The sequence below is a fragment of the Protomyces lactucae-debilis genome (genome assembly GCF_002105105.1).
Source record: "Protomyces lactucae-debilis strain 12-1054 chromosome Unknown BCR37scaffold_2, whole genome shotgun sequence".
Taxonomy (NCBI): domain Eukaryota; kingdom Fungi; phylum Ascomycota; class Taphrinomycetes; order Taphrinales; family Protomycetaceae; genus Protomyces; species Protomyces lactucae-debilis.
This window is the reverse complement of record NW_024467994.1, coordinates 204,340-223,936: the sequence shown is the minus strand read 5'-3', so window position 1 is coordinate 223,936 and position 19,597 is coordinate 204,340. Positions and strand designations below refer to the sequence as shown.

The 19,597-nt window shown below is 53.5% G+C and overlaps 8 protein-coding genes across 8 annotated transcripts; 2 read left to right on the top strand and 6 right to left on the bottom strand.

The window, feature by feature from the left end:
• Positions 1 to 42: 42 nt before the first annotated feature.
• Positions 43 to 1,103, bottom strand: BCR37DRAFT_376156 (uncharacterized protein). The gene is made up of 2 exons (XM_040868542.1): positions 896 to 1,103; positions 43 to 842 (listed from the first exon to the last, which is right to left on the bottom strand). Exons 1-2 carry the CDS (start codon positions 1,015 to 1,017, stop codon positions 173 to 175), a joined length of 792 nt encoding a protein of 263 aa, XP_040727730.1. The 5' UTR covers positions 1,018 to 1,103; the 3' UTR covers positions 43 to 172.
• Positions 1,104 to 1,106: 3 nt separating this feature from the next.
• BCR37DRAFT_376155 (ribosomal protein L36-domain-containing protein) lies at positions 1,107 to 1,793 on the top strand. The gene has a single exon (XM_040868541.1). It carries the CDS (start codon positions 1,147 to 1,149, stop codon positions 1,411 to 1,413), a length of 267 nt encoding a protein of 88 aa, XP_040727729.1. The 5' UTR covers positions 1,107 to 1,146; the 3' UTR covers positions 1,414 to 1,793.
• On the bottom strand, positions 1,404 to 3,279 carry BCR37DRAFT_376151 (mitogen-activated protein kinase HOG1). Its single transcript, XM_040868540.1, has 5 exons — positions 2,992 to 3,279; positions 2,827 to 2,899; positions 2,647 to 2,776; positions 2,462 to 2,605; positions 1,404 to 2,418 (listed from the first exon to the last, which is right to left on the bottom strand). Exons 1-5 carry the CDS (start codon positions 3,020 to 3,022, stop codon positions 1,717 to 1,719), a joined length of 1,080 nt encoding a protein of 359 aa, XP_040727728.1. The 5' UTR covers positions 3,023 to 3,279; the 3' UTR covers positions 1,404 to 1,716.
• A 57-nt stretch (positions 3,280 to 3,336) lies between these two features.
• Positions 3,337 to 6,406, bottom strand: BCR37DRAFT_376150 (WSC domain-containing protein). The gene has a single exon (XM_040868539.1). The coding sequence runs from the start codon at positions 6,161 to 6,163 to the stop codon at positions 3,503 to 3,505; it is 2,661 nt and encodes an 886-aa protein (XP_040727727.1). The 5' UTR covers positions 6,164 to 6,406; the 3' UTR covers positions 3,337 to 3,502.
• Positions 6,407 to 6,752: 346 nt separating this feature from the next.
• Positions 6,753 to 9,812, bottom strand: BCR37DRAFT_376149 (uncharacterized protein). The gene has a single exon (XM_040868538.1). The coding sequence runs from the start codon at positions 9,606 to 9,608 to the stop codon at positions 6,792 to 6,794; it is 2,817 nt and encodes a 938-aa protein (XP_040727726.1). The 5' UTR covers positions 9,609 to 9,812; the 3' UTR covers positions 6,753 to 6,791.
• A 740-nt stretch (positions 9,813 to 10,552) lies between these two features.
• On the bottom strand, positions 10,553 to 14,802 carry BCR37DRAFT_376148 (WSC domain-containing protein). The gene is made up of 2 exons (XM_040868537.1): positions 13,632 to 14,802; positions 10,553 to 13,571 (listed from the first exon to the last, which is right to left on the bottom strand). Exons 1-2 carry the CDS (start codon positions 14,353 to 14,355, stop codon positions 10,612 to 10,614), a joined length of 3,684 nt encoding a protein of 1,227 aa, XP_040727725.1. The 5' UTR covers positions 14,356 to 14,802; the 3' UTR covers positions 10,553 to 10,611.
• Positions 14,803 to 15,568: 766 nt separating this feature from the next.
• On the bottom strand, positions 15,569 to 16,969 carry BCR37DRAFT_390600 (uncharacterized protein; the record flags this gene model as incomplete). Its single annotated transcript, XM_040870882.1, has 1 exon — positions 15,569 to 16,969. One exon carries the CDS (start codon positions 16,967 to 16,969, stop codon positions 15,569 to 15,571), a length of 1,401 nt encoding a protein of 466 aa, XP_040727724.1.
• A 130-nt stretch (positions 16,970 to 17,099) lies between these two features.
• On the top strand, positions 17,100 to 18,566 carry BCR37DRAFT_390599 (uncharacterized protein; the record flags this gene model as incomplete). The annotated part of the gene is made up of 1 exon (XM_040870881.1): positions 17,100 to 18,566. One exon carries the CDS (start codon positions 17,100 to 17,102, stop codon positions 18,564 to 18,566), a length of 1,467 nt encoding a protein of 488 aa, XP_040727723.1.
• Positions 18,567 to 19,597: the final 1,031 nt, after the last annotated feature.

Below are 19,597 nucleotides of genomic sequence, written 5' to 3'. Positions count from 1 at the left end.
TCAGTTGCCCTTGGGAAGTCTCTGACCAGGTATGGCTTGAGTCTCGCTTGGAAGGCAGGTGTGCTTTGTTCCTGTTAGATGTAGCTGCAGTGACTATCTTCTTTGTACTACAAGAGCCACGCAACGGATGAATGAAGTCGTGATCAGGTCATCTGCAAATTAAGAAGTACGTCTACTTGCCAGCAATGTTGGTGATGTCCAACTCTCGCATCTGCTGGAGCACCTCTTCCACTTTTTGATCAAGCGTACCCTGAGCATAATCATCCCGTACACTCGCATCAAAGTACTGCTGGACCTGTGCAATCCGTTCATACGCCTCGCGACAAAAGCGCAATTGAATCTTGACGAGCGCTTCAAACGATGGATCAAGATACGGCACACGCAAGTCAAGCAGTTGCGGTAGCTCATCCACAAGCTGTGTGTTGATGCGCTCATACACATCTTGCGCCATGGATGCTTCCTTCTCTGCTCGTGGCAGCTTTGTCGGATCATCACTCGGCTTGTCTGTGAGTTTCCGTGCTTTTGCACGCATAGCATCGTAGTCGATGAGCTTGTGATTACGCTTCTTGATGGCTTCGTTGATTTCTGGGAAGTAGGCACAGAAGCGAGAGATGGGTTCGAGGACAGTTTCTCTGTAGGGTCCATCGAGCTCCTTGACTGTCTCTGCATCGAGATCCTGGACTGCTTGCTTGTAATACGCCGAGACATTGTCCTTGTTGCCGCTCTCTCCATAGAATGCATCAATCGTCTCTGCGATCCGGGTCTGGGACGCCGTCATTGCGCGCAATGAGTCGAGATATCCTTTCGCTTCCTTCTGCAGCTTATTTGCTGCTGTCTCCATACTGTATGCGTTAGCCATCTATCTTGCAAAGCAAGACATGCGATGGGGCCTCACATTCTGAAACGGCGCTCCTCGGACTCGAAGTCTCGGTCGATGGTCTTCTCTACTTGACCAGCCTTCATCATGACTTGTGTGCCTGCGCGGCCTACTGCCTTCTTGAAACCGTTCCAGCTCATACTGCCTGCGCTCTGCTGATGGATAGATGGAAGTGGTTGTAGAGTAGCATCATCATCATCGCCTGCTCTTGGATTCTAACCCAGAAGGACGACTTGGCAGCACGACAACTCTTTTATCAACAGGACAGGATGCTTGCACGGGCCCTCATGGCTGCTCCATCAGCGCTCTTCAGGAGTAGTATGGCATCCACTGCATCACTACAAACGCTAGCAAGGACTCTCCCAACCTTCACACATCAAAATGCGCTCTTTGCGCAAAATCAGCAGCAGGTACGGACATTCAAGGTCCGCTCGGCAGTTAAGAAGTTGTGTCCTGCGTGTGCTAGTGTCAGGCGGAAGGGAAAAGTATACATCATCTGCAAGGAAAATAAAAAGCACAAGCAACGGCAGGGATAGTTGTTTTCTATGGCGCAATGGAATGAAGAACAGGCATTCTGCGAGGTTCAGCTTGATCAAGTTATCAAGTTCTATTTGAAGAAGCTCAGGTTGAAAGGAGGGAATTAAACAGAGTGCAGAAATGAAAGAGACAAAGGCCAGGAAAGGCGTACGAGCAGATGACACGGAACTCTGCCGCACAAGCTTCCTCGACTCTACTTTGTGTCTCTTTTTGAGAAAGGCTTTTTTCAGGCGCGAAAAGCACGCCCTGCCATAGAAATAACCGCAAGAATGAAAACATCAAGATGCCATGACCACATTTTCCTACTGTTGTTGTCCATCTTGCTCCTCTTCCGCTCCAGGTGCTGCATTTTCAACGTTGTGGAAGTCCAAGATCTCGCTGTACATCATCACCTTCCAAGTATCCACAGGCAAGTCGGCATCGTTGAAGGACCAGTCAAAGCCTTGTTCCGCCGCAGGTTCATCGGTTGGGTCATGGTACGGAGCGAGGTATGCATGCTCCAAAGCTTGCACAGCCGTAATACGCTTCCGAGGATCAAACACCAGCATCTTCTCCAACAAGTCAATAGCCAAGGGATCCGCGTTACGGAATTTGGTAGAGAATGGAATCTTTTCCCGCTTCGGTAGCGACTGCACAAAGCGCAAGGTGTTTTCACTGCAAATCGTGTGAATCACATCATCAGGCGGTGTACCCAACAACTCCGTAATGATGCTGAATTGATTGACGTGGTCCTTTCCAGGGAAGAGAGGCTTGCCTTCCAGCATTTCAGCAAAAATGCAGCCCACCGACCAAATGTCCACTTCAATGTCGTATTTTTGCCAAGTCAGCATGATTTCAGGCGCTCGGTAGTAACGCGTCGACACATAGCCCGTCATTTGAGGGTCTTGGATACGGGCCAAGCCAAAGTCGCAGATCTTCAAGTCGCAATTCTCATTGACGAGAATGTTGCTAGGCTTCAAGTCACGGTGCACAACACCGGCGGAGTGCACGTATTTCAGACCACGCTTCAATTAGTATTGCTTGGAGCACAAAATAGCAGATGCATACCAAGATCTGGTACAAGAAGTACTGGATGAATTGCTTCTCAAGCGGACGTGAGGTCAACAGCCGGTGGAGATCCGTACCGAGCAGCTCCGTCACAAAGTAGATGTCCTCAAGAGGTGAAATAAAAATGTCGCTGAGAGAAATGACCTGAAGTTAGCAAACAACAAGGGCATGTTTTGTTTCTATACGTTTTCATGCCGAAGGTGCTTGAGCAATTTGAGCTCACGATATGTGCGCTTCGACAGGACGGGCGTGCTGAATGGCTTCATGATCTTTTTGATGGCCACTGATTGCTGTGTCAATTCATCACGAGCAGAACTGAGAGAGAGAAGTTAGTTTGGTATTCAAAAAGTGAATTGACAGCATACCAGACCAGGCCAAAGGCGCCCATGCCGACAGGTTGAAGGTCGACATATCTCGACGTAATCTCAAAGGTAGTACCTGCACATTGTGTCAGTACACAAAGATCACATAAGAAAAAGCAACAGATATCGCAGCCACAAGTGGAGCAACAACAGCAGAGAAAGCCGTACCGAAGATTTGCGCTCTAACAAATTCTGCCATCTTGCAGAAGGAAAGTTGATATCGGGAAGGGAAGGAGTTGTCGCAAGGTACACGAGGACGAGGGTCGTTGCGCGAGGAACCGAGTGTGGCTGAAAAGTAGATGAACGAGCCAGGGTCTTTGGAAGCCTCGGCGGAGAAGGGTCGAGCAAGGAGGGTAAGGAAAGCCTGATTTGGATGGTGTGTTGCGCAGAGGAGTGCCTGCTAGAGAGACAGGCGTGTAGGAGGAGAGGCAGCTGAGGTAGAGATCGAGCTGGTTTGGACGAGGCGTAGAGAGAGAGAAGGATCTGGTTCCGGGTTTGCACGTGCAGCACCAGCCGAGATCCGTCCTAACCCTGGACCTGACCAGCTACATACTAGAACTAGGTACAGTGCCAGCAGTGTCTAAATAACTCTACAAGCTGTATATCTGCACAATGTTGCCCTGGCCACAGTACTGCTTGCTATTGCCGTAGTAACTTTGACTACACGCGTTCTCTAAGGTCACTGTCTGCCTAGTGTGTACACTTGAATAGCATTGGAGCCACCGCACGTCTGACTCGAGTCACCAGAGCAAGCCATGGAACAGGAAGAAACTGTCTGAGGGTTATTGCGAATCTGGCTATCGCAATAGCACTCACCAGAGTATTCGACTCCAGCGTATGTGAAGCCTTTCGCCTGACAAGTGGACATGCAAACCTGAGGCGTCATGCTGTTGGATGTGACTGAGTAACCTTGCAGTGTCCTTGTACTTGGGTAAAAGTCCTGCAAGCAGCCAACACTTGTCCATGTACCGGAAGCGGCAGCAGGAGGATTGGAGTTTTGCAATGAGTAGACCTGGATGGCCGAATCACCGCCACACTTCTGGGATCCATTCTCTGAGCAAGTGTACTTCTGGCATTGTGTATTGTCAATCAGCGAAGCTCTTGCTATGTTGCCGCAAAAACACTCACGAGTGTACTCGACGCCAGCGAGGGAATAGCCAGCTTTGATGCAGTTACTGACACACTGTTCCACGGAACCAACATCAGCGACTTGATTCGGAAGAGTGCGATAATTCACATTATCTGAATAACAGCCTTGCAGAGTACCAGACCCAGCATTCGTTGACACAGACGTAGGAATCGTAGGAGTACCGCCGCCTGGAGGGACAGAATAAAGCTGAACAGCATTGCCACCGCCGCATGTTTCTGTGCTATCATCGTTGCAAGGCATGTCGCATGTGCCATCATCAATCTTGGGCTGTCCATTGGTGCCAGACGTGCCGCAGAAGCACTGGTATTGATACTCCACCCCGGCAAGGGCATATCCTGATGCCTGGCACAAGGTAATGCATGCTTCGATCGTCCCAACATCCTGGAGACGTACAGGTAGTGCGCGCTGGTTGATATCATCCCTGAAGCACCCAAGATAGTTCCCACCATTTCTTGAAAGCCGCGGTAGACCTGCAGTTGGGACAGGTGATGCTGTAGCACTTGACGCACCGCTTGGACGGATACTGTAAATTTGTACAGCATCACCTCCACCACACGTCTCTGACTTGTCATCATTGCAAGGCGTGTTGCACAGCGAATCATCAATTTGGGGCTGCCCGTTCGTTCCTGCATTGCCACAGAAGCATTGGTAGTAGTATTCGAGACCAGCCATAGCGTACCCTGTAGATTGGCATTGTTCCAGACAAGCCTCGACTGTGCCGACATCCGGTAGACGGACAGGCAAAGCTCTTTGATCGACGCTATCCTTGAAGCATCCCATGTACTGACCTCCATTTTTCGTCGAGCGGGGCAGACCAGCTGTCGCGGTGGCTGCTGGAAGGGAAGTCGTGGTAGGCGCTGGCAGGCTGTACATCTGAAGGGCATTACCTCCTCCACATGTCTCTGTGCTATCGTCATTGCAAGCCATATTGCATGAGCCATCGTCGATTTGTGGCTGACCATTCGTACCAGTGTACCCACAGAAGCACTGGTAGTAATACTCGAGACCTGCAAGCGTGTACCCAGAAGACTGACAATGAGTGATACAGGCTTCGACTGTGCCAACATCAGCCACGCGAACAGGCAATGTGCGTTGATTCGCGTTATCCAGAAAGCAACCCAGGTACTTTGCCCCATTCTGTGTCAGGCGAGGCAGTCCGGCTGTGGGTTTGGCGGTGGCTGAGGCACTCATTCTTGAAGACAACCCCGTCGTAGACAGGGTCCTTGCACTCGAAGTGGTCTGGGTTGAAGAGATGGACGAGGGAGAGATGGACAGTTGAGAGCTTGCCATCGAGGGGACCACGATACTTGAGCTGCCTGTAGTCTTTGAGCTACTTGATGCACTAGAGCTCATTGTGCTGCTGCTGCTGCTGCTGCTGCTGCTGCTGCTGCTGATGCTGCTGATGCTGATGCTGCTGCTACCGCTGCCGCTGCTACCAAACAACGAGCTTGAGGCGCTACTGGACGTTGGCAGCCGTGTAGAAGACGTTGTGCCTGTGCTGCTGCTCGTACTGACCAAAGCAGACGAGCTCAGAGAACTTGTCGTCAGTCTCACTGAGCTCGCTGATATTGAAAAGCTCGTGGGGGTAGCTGAGCTCGTACTCAAAGAACCAGCCGAGGAAGCGGTCAAAGTACTTGTAGCGCTCGACGACGTCGTTACTGGCACTGAAGTCTTGATTGGTGAGGGCGTCGCAGATGAAGTCGTTGCTGTAGTAGTTGACGATGTCGTAGATGTCTTCGACGTTGTTGTCACTACCGCACTGGCAGGCCGCGTCATAAAGGTTGCTGTTGTACATGCTGATGTCGTCGTCGTGATGACTGTGGTCTTCCAGTATCCCACAAGCCCTAAGAATCCACCGTACGACAGATAGACTGAGTTGTAGAGACCAGATGTTGTGGTGCAGGTCGTCGCAGTCTGAATACCTCCACAATTGACATTGCCCAAAACGAGGATGTCGAGCACCGCGCATGTCTGAGAAGCGAAAGGCCCAGGAACGGCCGCATCGTTACACGACGAAGTGATGTAGCCGCCGAGAAGCGCACCAGTATAGTATGTGCAAGTACCTGCATAGGTCGCAGTTTGACGCTTGGCTAGATCACCCAAGGGAACTGGTGCTGCAGTGATCGTCGCAGCAGTGGGCACAGCGGCCGAAGCGACCACGCCTGCTAGCAACACAGCTCTAAGCAACATGGTACCTAACACTCTGTTGCTCTTCTTGACTTGAATGCAGCATCAAGGATGAGCGGGATACATCAGCCTTATAGCTCTGTAGCTGACTCTGGCAAAGCTCATGCTTGGCAGATGCCCTCCCGCTCAGCATCATGCTTCGCTTCGAGCCTCGGAACACGGATGCCGTCCGCTCTCAGAGTCAGCACATCGATTCGCATGTTTCGCAGCACAACGTTCATCCTTGATAGGCAAGCTAGATCGTTGGTTGAAGGTACGTCAGTGAGTCGCCAGCCAAAACTTCAAATTTTGCCCAGCCATGTTGGGCATTTTTCCGTCATCTGAAACATGAAGGGTTCCCCTGACGCCCACTCTCATCAACGCTTGACACGCTCACAGGCTGAGCAAGCGAGATTGGGCCGAAATGAGGGCGATCCGGCAAGGCTCATATAGGGAAACATTGCTACGGAGAAATCGAAAGTGTGTTCCCGACCATTCAATGAACCATAAGAGAAGAAGTATCTAATGTATATATACATGAGCAGTATTTCCGCTGCCAGTACTGCTAGCTATTGCCATCGTAGACTTGGCTACAGGCACTGTCACTTGAATAATGAATTGAATATGCCATTTGCTACAAGAAAAGAAGTATCTAAAGAGTATATACTTGAGCAGTATTCCCGTTGCCACAATACTGCTGGCTGTTGCCATCGCAGACTTGGCTACAGGCACTGTCAGAGGTCAGTGTTTGACCATTATTGATGCTCTGATCACAGAAACATTCGTGCCCGTATTCAACTGCACCAAGCGAGAACCCTGCCGACTTGCAAGAAGCCATGCAAGCGCCAATAGGATCAGAACCCGTCACGTCAGGGTTGCGAGTGCGCAAGGCTCGAGCATTGACTGAGTCTGTGTAACAGCCCTTGTAGGTCGCACCACCAGAGGTTGTCTTCTGAATGGTAGGGCTAGGAGCAGCGCTAGATCCAGTACCACTCGGCACAGCGCCTAGGGTGTACACTTGAATAGCATTGGAGCCACCGCACGTTTGACTCGAGTCACCAGAGCAAGCCATGGAACAGGAAGAGACCGTCTGAGGATTGTTGCGAATTTGGCTATCGCAATAGCACTCACCAGAGTACTCGACTCCAGCGTATGTGAAGCCTTTCGCCTGACAAGTAGACATGCAGACTTGAGGCGTCATGCTGTTGGATGTGACTGAGTAACCTTGCAGCGTCCTTGTGTTTGGGTAAAAGTCCTGCAAGCAGCCAACACTTGACCATGTACCGGAAGCAGCAGGCGGAGGTTTAGAATTTTGCAATGAGTAGACCTGAATGGCTGAATCACCGCCGCACTTTTGTGAGCCATTCTCTGTGCAAGTGTACTTTTGACATTGCGCATTGTCAATGAGTGGAGCAGTCAGTGAATTGCCGCAGTAGCACTCGCGTGTATACTCAATACCAGCATAAGAGTAGCCAGCATTGATACAGCTGCTCACACACTGATCAACAGAGCCGGCATCTGCAACACGGTTGGGCAGCGTGCGGGCATTCACGTTGTCTGAGTAGCAGCCTTGTAAAGCACCAGAACCAGCAGACGTTGTCACGGTCGTAGGAATCGATGGAGCCGCGCCACCAGAAGGCACAGAGTAGAGTTGAATAGCGTTGCCACCACCACATGTCTCTGATTTGTCGTCATTGCAAGGAGCACTGCACTCACTGTCACTGATTTGAGGTTGTCCATTGGTGCCGGAGCTTCCACAGAAGCACTGGTAGTAGTACTCAATACCAGCCATCGTGTAACCAGCAGACTGACACTGTGTGATACAGGCTTCCACGGTGCCCACATCCTGAACCCTCACCGGCAAGGTACGCTGGCCGACATCATCCCTGTAACAACCAAGATACTTGCCGCCATTGCGAGAAGTACGCGGGAGACCAGCCGTGGGAGCAGCAGTAGGTGTTGCTGTTGATGAAGCAGTAGGGTTGGCATTGACAAGTGCATTCGGAATGGCGTAAACCTGGAGTGCATTACCATTGCCACACGTCTCGGTAGCATCATTGCAAGGCACCGAGCAGACACTGTCAGCGATTTGAGGTTGACCATTGTAGCCAGCGGTCGCATATCCACAGAAGCACTGCGTGTAGTACTCGAGACCCGCACGATCAAATCCAGCATTGCCACACTGAACAACACACTCCTCGACATTGTTGACATCGTTGACACGTTGTTGAAGAGTGCGCTGATCTATGCCATCCTGGAAACATCCGATATAAGTGGCACCGTTCTTGGCAGTCCTTGGAAGGCCAGCGGTTGGTGCTGCGCTAGCACGCGAGGAACTAGGCGCCGCACTGGATGATGCTGGGACCGCACTTGAAGTGGTTGGTACGGCACTGGATGTGGTAGGGACAACACTGGATGTGGTAGGGACAACACTGGATGTGGAAGGCACAACACTGGATGTGGAAGGCACAACACTGGATGTGGTAGGGACAACAGATGACGAGGTCAGCCTAGTGGAAGATGTCGTGACGAGTGAAGATGTCGATAAAACTTGAGCAGGGGAAGACGTCACTGGCGCAGCCGAACTTGTAGCAGGCGTGGACGTCGTAGCAGGTGCAGATGACGAGACTGCTGGAGGAGAGGAGCTCGTCGTGGCTGCATTGCTGGTCGTGGTGGACGGCTGGATCGTTGTCACCACTGAAGAGCTGGAAGGTACCACGCTGCTTGTGGCAAGAGCCGCCACACTGCTCGTCGATGTGGTGACCGGAGTGGAGGAAGTGGTCACAAGTGAAGACGAGGAAGAAGTGAGTATTGAGGTTGTGGGGGCCTTGGAGCTCGTGGCGATAACGGTCGAGGAGGTCACCACTGCAGGTGTGCTCGAGGTTGACGATGTCGTCGGAACAACGATGCTTGTACTTGATGTAGTCGGCACAACAGTAGATGTCGTGGAGGTTGTCGCCAGCCTCGACGTGCTACTGACGAAAGTGGAAGTTGGTGCAGCACTGGCGCTGGTAGAAGTCGGCGGTCTGCTCGATGTCGTCGACGTGGTGGAGACAGAGGTGGATTTGACAGGGTAGGTCGGTGTCGTGCAAGCATACTGCACAGTATAGGTGCCATACAGCGTGGTGGAAGGGCCAAGAATGCCAAGAAGGGGTCCGGGGTTTGTGGCCGTTGCAGAGCTCGTGGTAGACGTCAAACAGGTAGATACAGGTGTTGCGGAACCACATTGAGTAGGGAGCAAGCCGGGGACCAAATTACCAGCGGTACCGTAACAAGTCTGCCGGTACGCAAAGCCGGCAGCTGTGGCATCCTTGCACACCGTACTATAGACAACATTGGTCGCTAGTGCGTCGACCACGGTGACACAAGTCGAAGCGTATGTCACTCCTTGTCGCTTCTCTAGCGGCGCATCGTTATTGTTGGCAGGCGCAGCGGCGACAAGAGCTGCCAGCAGCAATGTGCGACGCATTGTGATGTACAGGAGGAGAGTACTGAACGAATGCGCGGCCAGGCGAGAGGGATATATGGGAGAGTAGAGAGGATGCTTCGGGTCTCCGTCTGCTTGTTATCCAGGCCATGGGTCTTTGCTAGTCGACATGTGCGACAGCGTATATCCAGCCGCCGCTGGACACAAGTCCTCCATGCCCGATGCAGTGGTGGCCAGAATGTGTCTGGGTCTGGGAGTGAAACATCGAGGAGGAGGCGAAGCTTCGCAGTCCAGAGTTGGCGTCGGTGGTTGGCCGCATACGAGACATTTGGCGACAATCTCAAAAGGGCGCGCGTGGCCGTCGACATCATGGGAATCATAGACTCGCTGACCGGCCAGACCGGGAAATAAGCTTAAACTCTCCGATGGGCAGGTCAGGCGAGTCTAGGGCATCCTATTCTTCTCAATGGGCTACCTGAAGAATTCCATCTATTGAGCCGCAGCCGTGAACTCCCATGTGTAGCACCTCAGGTAGCAATTCCAATGCTCGGTTGCTAGTCTAAGTCAAGTCAAGATGATCCCTCGTGCAATGATGTAGATGGAAATTCTGCCTCTAGAACACTCGATTGGCGACCGGATCTGCTGCGTGAGACACAATCTCCTACGTCTAGATTACCTCAACTGGAATCGCGTCTTGGCTCAACTGCTAGCACGCTTGCTCGGCATCCCTTGAATAGCTATACTTTCTCGTCTATATGCTTGATACTATGATACTATCCCTCATGCTGGACACTGCTATTGTCGTTACAATTGCGTGTGTGTGTGACCAGCCCCTGACACCAAATCTCGACTTCCATTTGCGGAAATTCGGCTAGTTTGGGGTTAGCGAAATGACGTTCAATCTGAAAAGCTGTCACACTGTAGAACGTAGCATTGAAGCAAGCAGCAAAGCATGTCAAAGAGCAAGTTGAACAAGTCTAATGTGAACAAATAGATAATTTGAACTATGCGAAGAAGTTGATATACAAGAACTAATTAGGAAAGTCTAGATATTGTAGACCTGGACGCGATCAGCGTTACCGCAGAACTGCTGGCCGTTGCCATCACACTTCTGACTGCAGTCGTTGTTGCTCGTGATGGTCTGGCCATTGTTGATGCTGTTATCGCACCAACACTCGTGACCGTACTCCAGACCAGCCAGAGAGTAGCCCGCAGACTTGCACATGGTCGCACAGGTGTTGATGGGTTGCGCATCATTGACATCAGCAAGACGGTTGCGAAGGGCACGAGCACCAGTGTTGTCGAGGTAACAGGCCTTGAAGGTAGCACCGCTTGTCGTGATGAGAGGAATGGTGGCACCAGAGACAGCAACAGGGCTCGTAGGAGCAGCGCCAGCAGGAGCAGCAGTGGTAGCAGGAGCAGTAGGACCAGCAGAGAGACGGTAGACTTGAATAGCATTGTCACCACCGCAGTACTCGTTGGCAGCAGCTTTGCATTGGTACTGCTGGCAGCGAGCCGTGTCAATCTGAGGAGCAGTGATGGCATTGCCACAGAAGCACTCAGTCGTGTACTCAACGCCAGCGAGAGCATAACCGAGAGAAGAGCAAGCAGCCACACACTGCTCGACGGAGCCAACATCATCAGCCTTGACAGGAAGGGAGCGCGCGTTGGTCGAGTCTTGGTAGCAGCCGGTGAATGTAGCAGGAGCGTTGGCACCGTTGGCAACGACGAGAGGAATGGCCTTGACACCGGAAGCAGGAGCAGCAGCAGCAGTTGTAGGAATGACACCACCAGCACCGCCAGAGCCAGAGCCAGCACCACCAGTAGGCGAGGCAGCACTGCCAGAAGAGAGACGGTAGACTTGAATAGCATTGTCACCGCCACAGAACTGAGAGGGAGCAGCATTGCAAGTGTACTGCTGGCAACGAGTAGTGTCAATCTGAGGAGCAGTGATGGCGTTGCCACAGAAGCACTCGTTGGTGTACTCAACACCAGCAAGAGCAAAGCCCTGAGCAGCACAAGCAGCAACACACTGGTCAACAGAGCCAACGTTTGCAACTTGAGTCGTAAGAGAACGTGCGTTGGTCGAGTCTTGGTAGCAGCCGGCAAAAGTAGCAGGAGCGTTGGCACCGTTGGCGACAACGAGAGGAATGGCCTTGACACCAGAAGTGGCAACAGGAGTAACAGCACCAGTCGTAGGAACAACACCGCCAGCACCCGAGCCAGATCCAGATCCAGAAGAGGGCGAAGCACCAGAGCCAGCAGAGAGACGGTAGACCTGCAGAGAGTTGTCACCACCGCAGAACTGGGAGGCAGAATCCCTGCAAGTGTATTGTTGGCAGCGAGTGGTGTCGACCTGAGGAGAAGTGATAGCATTTCCACAGTAACATTCAGTCGTGTACTCCACTCCAGCAAGAGCGTAACCTTGAGCAGCACAGAGCGAGACACACTGGTCAACGGAACCGACATCACCAGCCTTGATGGGGAGAGCACGAGCATTGGTCGAGTCCTGGTAGCAGCCAGCGAATGTAGCAGGAGCATTGGCACCGTTGGCGACAACCAGAGGAATGGCCTTGACACCAGAAGTGGCAACAGGAGTAACAGCACCAGTCGTAGGAACAACACCGCCAGCACCACCAGCACCAGAGCCAGAACCAGAACCAGAAGAAGGTGAAGCACCAGCGGTCGTAGAAAGACGGTAGACCTGGAGAGAGTCATCGCCACCACAGTATTCAGTAGGTGCAGCACTGCAAGTGTACTTCTGGCAGAAGGTGGCAGCAATCTGTGGAGCAGTAATGGCATTTCCACAGTAGCACTCGTTGGTGTACTCAACACCAGCAAGAGCATAACCACCAGCCGAACAGAGCGAAACACACTGCTCAACAGAACCGACATTGGCAACGCGAACAGGAAGAGAGCGAGAGTTGGTCGAGTCCTGGTAGCAGCCGGCAAAGTTGGCAGGGCCAGAGCCGCCGTTGGTGATGACGAGAGGAATTGCCTTGACAGCAACGGTAGGCGACGAGACTGGTGCGACAGCAGACGCAGGCAAGCCGGCAGTGTTAGACACAGCTGGCAGAGCGACAGAATTGGTTGCAGCTGGGAGAGCAGCCGAGGTGGCAACAGCAGACAGACGGTAGAGCTGGAGGGCAGAATCGCCACCGCAAAACTCTGCAGGCGCAGACTTGCAAGTGTACTTCTGACAGTTGGTGATGGCAATCTGAGGGGCAGTGACGGTGTTACCGCAGTAGCACTCGTTGGTGTACTCAACACCGGCAAAAGCAAAGCCCTGAGCAGAGCAGGCGGCAACACACTGTTCGATGGAGCCTACATCAGACACACGAACAGGCAATGTACGTGCGTTGACGCTGTCCTGGTAACAACCGGCGTAGCTGGCAGGGATGGCACCGTTGGCAACGACAAGAGGAATCGTTGCTGGAACAGCGGAAGCACCCGCTGCCGGAAGACCAGTGGGAGCACCGCCACCGACAATCGACGAGGCGTTTGGCAGTGTAGGCAGGGTGTAAACCTGGAGTGCATCGGCATTACCGCAAGTCTCGGTAGCGTCACCATCACAAGGAGCATTGCAGCTGCTGTCAGGAAGAGTGCTGGCAGAGATGCTGTTGCCACAGTAGCATTCGTGCTTGAACTCCAAACCAGCAAGAGAGTAGCCGGCAGCTTGACAAGCAGAGACACACTGCTCAACAGAACCCACATCAGCAAGACGGTCGGGAAGAGTACGGCTGTTGACAGAGTCAACGTAGCAGCCCTTGTAGGTGGCGCCGTTCTTGGAGATGCGAGGAAGACCAGCAGTGGGTGTTGGCACAGCGACGGTAGGCAAAGCAGATGTGACTGCGCCTGGAACTGTCACTGGGAGAGACACGGCAGGCACTGAGACTGCAGGGACAGATGGTGCAGGCACTGAGACTGCAGGGACAGATGGTGCAGGCACTGAGACTGCAGGGACAGATGGTGCAGGCACTGAGACTGCAGGGACAGATGGTGCAGGCACTGAGACTGCAGGGACAGATGGTGCAGGCACTGAGACTGCAGGGGCAGATGGTGCAGGCACCGAGACTGCAGGCGCCTTGATCGATGTCGTTGGGAGAGCCATGCCCGGCAGCGAGACTTCAGGAACAGAGACGGCAGGCACTCCAATAGAAACAGAGACTGCAGGAATCGAAACCGGAGGAAGAGGAAGCGAGGGACCTGGCACAGACACTGCAGGAATTGGAACGGAGACCGAAACCTTGATGCTTGTTGGTACAGCCAACGAGGGAACCGTTGGAACAATGCTGGTAGGCAAAGCCAAAGTAGGCGCAACGACCGGTAGCAATGTAGGTAAAGCTGCAGCCGACGTGGTCGGCACGGCGGCCTTTGTGGTTGAAGCAAGGGCACCATTAGGGCGAACAGGGAATGTCAAAGTGGCACAAGTAGTTCCTGTTGATGTGATGGTCGCGGTCTCTGTCGAGGCCAAAAACAAGAGCTGGTGAACGATGGTGGTGACCCTGGTCGTGACTGATGTGGAGCAAGACTGAGGAATGGCGGTGTTGCAGTTGCCAATATTCAAGATCGGGAGACCGAGAAGTGCACAAGTAACATCTGTGAACGGCCCAGGAGTCGTTGCGTAGCTACAGCTGCTTCCGATGGGGGGAAGGATGCCGAAGTTCTGCACAGTCGTGGTACAAGAACCAGCGTAGGTTGGTGTAGCTTGGCGCTTGTCGAGGGCAGCGGCTGCCGGAGCAGGCGCGGCAGCAACAGCTGAGGCAAGAAGGAGAGTGCTGATCTTCATGCTGGCAGTGAAGAAGAGATTGTTGCTGAAGGGCCGGCCTTGTCAATGATGCTGGATGACAGATGGAGGACATCTTCGTCTTATAGCTACCTCGGGGCGCTGACAAGGTGTCAACGAGGCCCGGCGCCATCTCTGACCGTAAACAGCGTGCTGGATGCAGTCGAGATCCTCCTCATGGTGCAGCTGCAAGTCAGTCGGCCGCGTCCATGGCCTAGGCTGGCTGGCTGTTGTCTCAGTTGCAGCACGCGCTGGTGAGGTATGATTCTGGATGAGTTGCTAGCCACCCAGAGCCAAAAAAGGTTTCAAAATTTGTTCTCAGAAGAGGCCATCAGCAAGGATGCAGCACTGGTTCAGCAGGTAGGCAAGCGGATAGGCCACCTGGTCGCTGGAGCCGGAGCTGTCCTGTCACTTTAGACTTCATGGCCAATAGCCGCCTGCCCTTGCGTGTCTACTCATGGCGAAGCACAGCCAGGCTGCGTCAGACGGAATGGCGGTGAGACACTCAGATGGTCCAGCACTGACTCGGACAACCTCCGGAGACTTCTTCCGCAGAGGGGTCCCGACGTACCGTTGCTTGTTTGGGTATGTTTGCAGCTAGAGAGACATGCTGGCTAGATACACGACGACCTGACTGGCCGCATCTTCAATCTAAGACATGGATCTGGCCTCTTTAGAGATCCGTCAAGCGCGGATGACCCTCGGTTGTATGGGGGTGCCTCGGCGTCCTACACTGACTGTGACTAATTGCTGCTCTATGACGATTGCCACGAGTTCCAGCTGATGACGCTCTATGGATGCAGTAGCTTACGGCATGACCCGTGTTCTCAAGGAGTTGCCGGCTCACGATGTCTGATGCCAAAATGCAAAGCTAGTCAAGTCGAGAAAGTAGCTTTTAAAGTGTAAGACTGTAGAATTGAAGACTAATGGTGTAATGCAGAATCAATGAATTGAAGTGATATCTAAATATGAACAAGAAGTGCTAGAAATGTATTGAGATCAACTCAAAGGTTGTAGACTTGAACACGGTCTGCATTGCCGCAGTATTGCTGGCTGTTGCCGTCACAGATCTGGCTGCAGTCGTTGTTGCTTGTGATGGTCTGGCCGTTGTTGATGCTGTTATCGCACCAACACTCGTGCCCGTACTCAAGTCCAGAGAGAGTGAAGCCAGCAGCTTTGCAAGCAGTAGCACAAGTGTTGGCAGGCTGAGCATCAGTCACATCAGCGAGACGAGTGCGGAGAGCGCGTGCACCAGTGTTGTCGAGGTAACAGGCCCTGAAGGTGGCACCGCTGGCAGTGACAAGAGGGATGGTAGCGACGTTGACAGCAGCAGAGCTCGTGGCAGCAGGGGAGCAGCAGTAGTGGGTGCACCAGAGAGACGGTAGACCTGGAGAGAGTCATCGCCACCACAGTACTCTGTAGCTGCAGCACTGCAAGTGTACTGTTGGCAGCGAGAGACAGCGACCTGAGGAGCAGTGATGGCGTTTCCACAGAAGCACTCGTTGGTGTACTCAACACCAGCAAGAGCAAAGCCCTGAGCAGCACAAGCAGCAACACACTGTTCAACAGAGCCAACGTTGGCGACTTGAACAGGAAGAGAGCGAGCGTTGACAGAGTCTTGGTAGCAGCCAGAGAAAGTAGCAGGAGCATTGGCACCGTTGGCAACGACGAGAGGAATGGCCTTGACACCAGTGGTAGGAGCCGAAGTAGGAACAGCAGCAGAAGAAGGAGCAGCAGCACCAGAGAGACGGTAGACCTGAAGAGCATTGTCACCACCGCAGTACTCAGACGGAGCAGCGTTGCAGGTGTACTTCTGGCAGCTCGTAACAGCGATCTGAGGAGCAGTGATAGCGTTTCCACAGAAGCACTCGTTGGTGTACTCAACACCGGCAAGAGCAAAGCCCTGAGCAGCACAAGCAGCAACACACTGTTCAACAGAGCCAACGTTGGCAACTTGAACAGGAAGAGAGCGAGCGTTGACCGAGTCTTGGTAGCAGCCAGAGAAAGTAGCAGGAGCATTGGCACCGTTGGCAACGACGAGAGGAATGGCCTTGACACCAGTGGTAGGAGCCGAAGTAGGAACAGCAGCAGAAGAAGGAGCAGCAGCACCAGAGAGACGGTAGACCTGAAGAGCATTGTCACCACCGCAGTACTCAGACGGAGCAGCGTTGCAGGTGTACTTCTGGCAGCTCGTAACAGCGATCTGAGGAGCAGTGATAGCGTTTCCACAGAAGCACTCGTTGGTGTACTCAACACCGGCAAGAGCAAAGCCCTGAGCAGCACAAGCAGCAACACACTGTTCAACAGAGCCAACGTTGGCAACTTGAACAGGAAGAGAGCGAGCGTTGACCGAGTCTTGGTAGCAGCCAGAGAAAGTAGCAGGAGCATTGGCATCGTTGGCAACGACGAGAGGAATACTCTTCACAGCAGCAGAAGGCGATGCAGTTGGAAGAACGATTCCGGTTGACGAGAGCGCTGGAAGCGAAAGAATGTTGTAAACCTGGAGAGCGTTGCCGTTGCCGCAAGTCTGAGTTGCATCACCATCGCAAGGAGCATTGCAGGCGCTGTCTGCGATCTTGTCAGAAGGAACAGTGGTACCGCAGTAGCATTCGTGCATGTACTCAAGACCAGCAACCGAGAAGCCAGCAGCCTGGCAAGCCGAGACACATTGGTCGACAGTGCCAACATCGGCAAGACGAACAGGCAGGGCCCGGTTGTTAACAGAGTCGGCGTAACATCCGTTGTAAATGGCACCATTCTTGGTGACGCGAGGAACACCAGCAGTGGGCAAGATCGTAGCAGAAGGAGCTGGGACGCTGGGAAGAGTGACAGGCAACGAGACAGAGGGCAATGCGATGCTAGGCAACGTCACCGAAGGCAGAGCAATGCTTGGGACCGAGAGAGAAGGAAGGGCCACTGAAGGAACCGAGACCGAAGGCAGTGCAATGCTAGGCAGCGAGAGCGAGGGCAATGCAATGCTGGGCAATGTCGCTGGGATCGAGACTGAGGGCAATGCGACGCTGGGCAACGAAGGCGAGGGCAACGCAACACTAGGCAACGTCACCGAAGGCAGAGCAATGCTTGGGGCCGAGAGAGAAGGAAGAGCCACAGAGGGAATCGAGAGCGAGGGCAGAGCAACCGAGGGAATCGAGACTGAAGGCAATGCGATGCTGGGCAATGTCACCGAAGGCAGAGCAATGCTTGGGGCCGAGAGAGAAGGAAGGGCCACAGAGGGAATCGAGACCGAAGGCACTGCAATGCTAGGCAGCGAGAGCGAGGGCAGAGCGACTGAGGGAAGCGAGACTGAAGGCAATGCGATGCTGGGCAATGTCACCGAAGGCAGAGCAATGCTTGGGGCCGAGAGAGAAGGCAGAGCGATGCTTGGGACCGAGAGAGAAGGAAGGGCCACAGAGGGAATCGAGAGAGAAGGAAGGGCCACAGAGGGAATCGAGACCGAAGGCAGTGCAATACTAGGCAGCGACAGCGAGGGCAGAGCAACCGAGGGAAGCGAGACTGAAGGCAATGCGATGCTGGGCAATGTCACCGAGGGCAGAGCGATGCTTGGGGCCGAGAGAGAAGGCAGAGCGATGCTTGGGACCGAGAGAGAAGGCAGGGCCACAGAGGGAATCGAGACCGAAGGCAGTGCAATGCTAGGCAGCGACAGCGAGGGCAGAGCAACCGAGGGAAGCGAGACTGAAGGCAATGCGATGCTTGGGACCGAGAGAGAAGGAAGGGCCACAGAGGGAATCGAGACCGAAGGCAGTGCAACGCTAGGCAAGGAGAGCGAAGGCACTGTCGGAACGGCGATCGTTGGTAGAATTGTTGGGAGAACAGTTGGCACAGGCAATGGCACCAAGCCGCCACCAGCAGCTGTTGTCGAGGCGATTGCACTCGAAGGACGAGGTGCGAACGTGCGAGTCGAACACGAAACAACTGAATTAGTGACAAGAGTCGTGGTTGATGTGGTGGTAGGGATGGGGAAGCCGAGGAAAGTGACCGTCGAGATCGACACAGTCGACGTTGTTGTGCATTGTGAAGCAACAGTAGATGAGCAAAGGGCGACACCAACAACACCGATAGCAGGAGCGACACAGTTGATCTGTGTGTATGCTGCAGATGACACAGCGTACGAGCAACTAGTGCCAACAATCTGCGCAAGATTGAGAGGGTTGACGGTTGTGGCACAGGATCCGGCGAAAGTCACACCTGCCTGACGCTTCTCCAGAGGTGCAGGCGCGGCGGCAACGGTCGAGGCGAGAAGAAGGGTGTTGATCTTCATTCTTGCAAAAGAAAGAGTGCTAGAAAGGCCCGGCCTTTGAGTTTGATGCTGGTCAATGGACTGCGACCTTGCTCATCTTATAACTTCGCCAAGGTGTTGGTCGTTGTAGCCTGGCAGGAGCCATCTAGATCCATCTGTCTCATGATTTTTCATCTTGCACACGCGACATGTGTCCGATGTACACGCTGAAGGCCGGAGATTTTCTCTGAAACCACCCGGTGTCACCGCCTGGTGGCCAGGTTGAGCATATTCGCCTAAGAGGCTATGCCACCGGGGTGCGCCGCCATGGTGCGGGTAGATTGGCCATGGAACCTTGAAAATTCTTGCCCGCGGAGCTTACGTGTATCTGACGCTGGCGAGTGGCGACACAGTGATGAGATTGCCGTCTGCGTATAAAGTCCAGCCCGTGTCTCACCGCAAAAGCCAGCGCATACGCAGGCAACGTGAAGCATAATTGCAGAACTGGCTGGCGAGCAGCAGCGCGATTGACTGACTCGGGTGCTCCAAGCTCTACAACAGGAGACGTCTGATACTGGCAGACCTGCGCTCACGGCAGTCTTAGACTCATAGCTGAAGGCGGGCACGCCGCTACAGTAGAGCTGCACACACAGCCAGAATACCCTGCAGTGCAGTTTGTATACAGTCGTAATCCTCAATCACTTTGCAAGCAGTAAACGCGAAGACATTCAAGCATCTATCGGATTCGGCAGCTGTACATGTCCACGAGGACGACTCATGATTAGTGTCGTTGTGAAACTTGTCGTTGGCAAGTCGCGCGGTCCAGCCGTCTTCCTCTCTTTCCGGCGCCAGTTTCCAAGATTCAAAGGTGAGATTCTCCCACGCGCATCTGACCTAGCGAAGGCATAAGCGAGCACGGAAGCAGAACGTCAGTCTCTCTGTCTCAGAAAAGTCAGAACTGCCTTCGCGCCAGGCTGCCCGGGCGAAAAGAAGGTTGCGCCGCGCGAC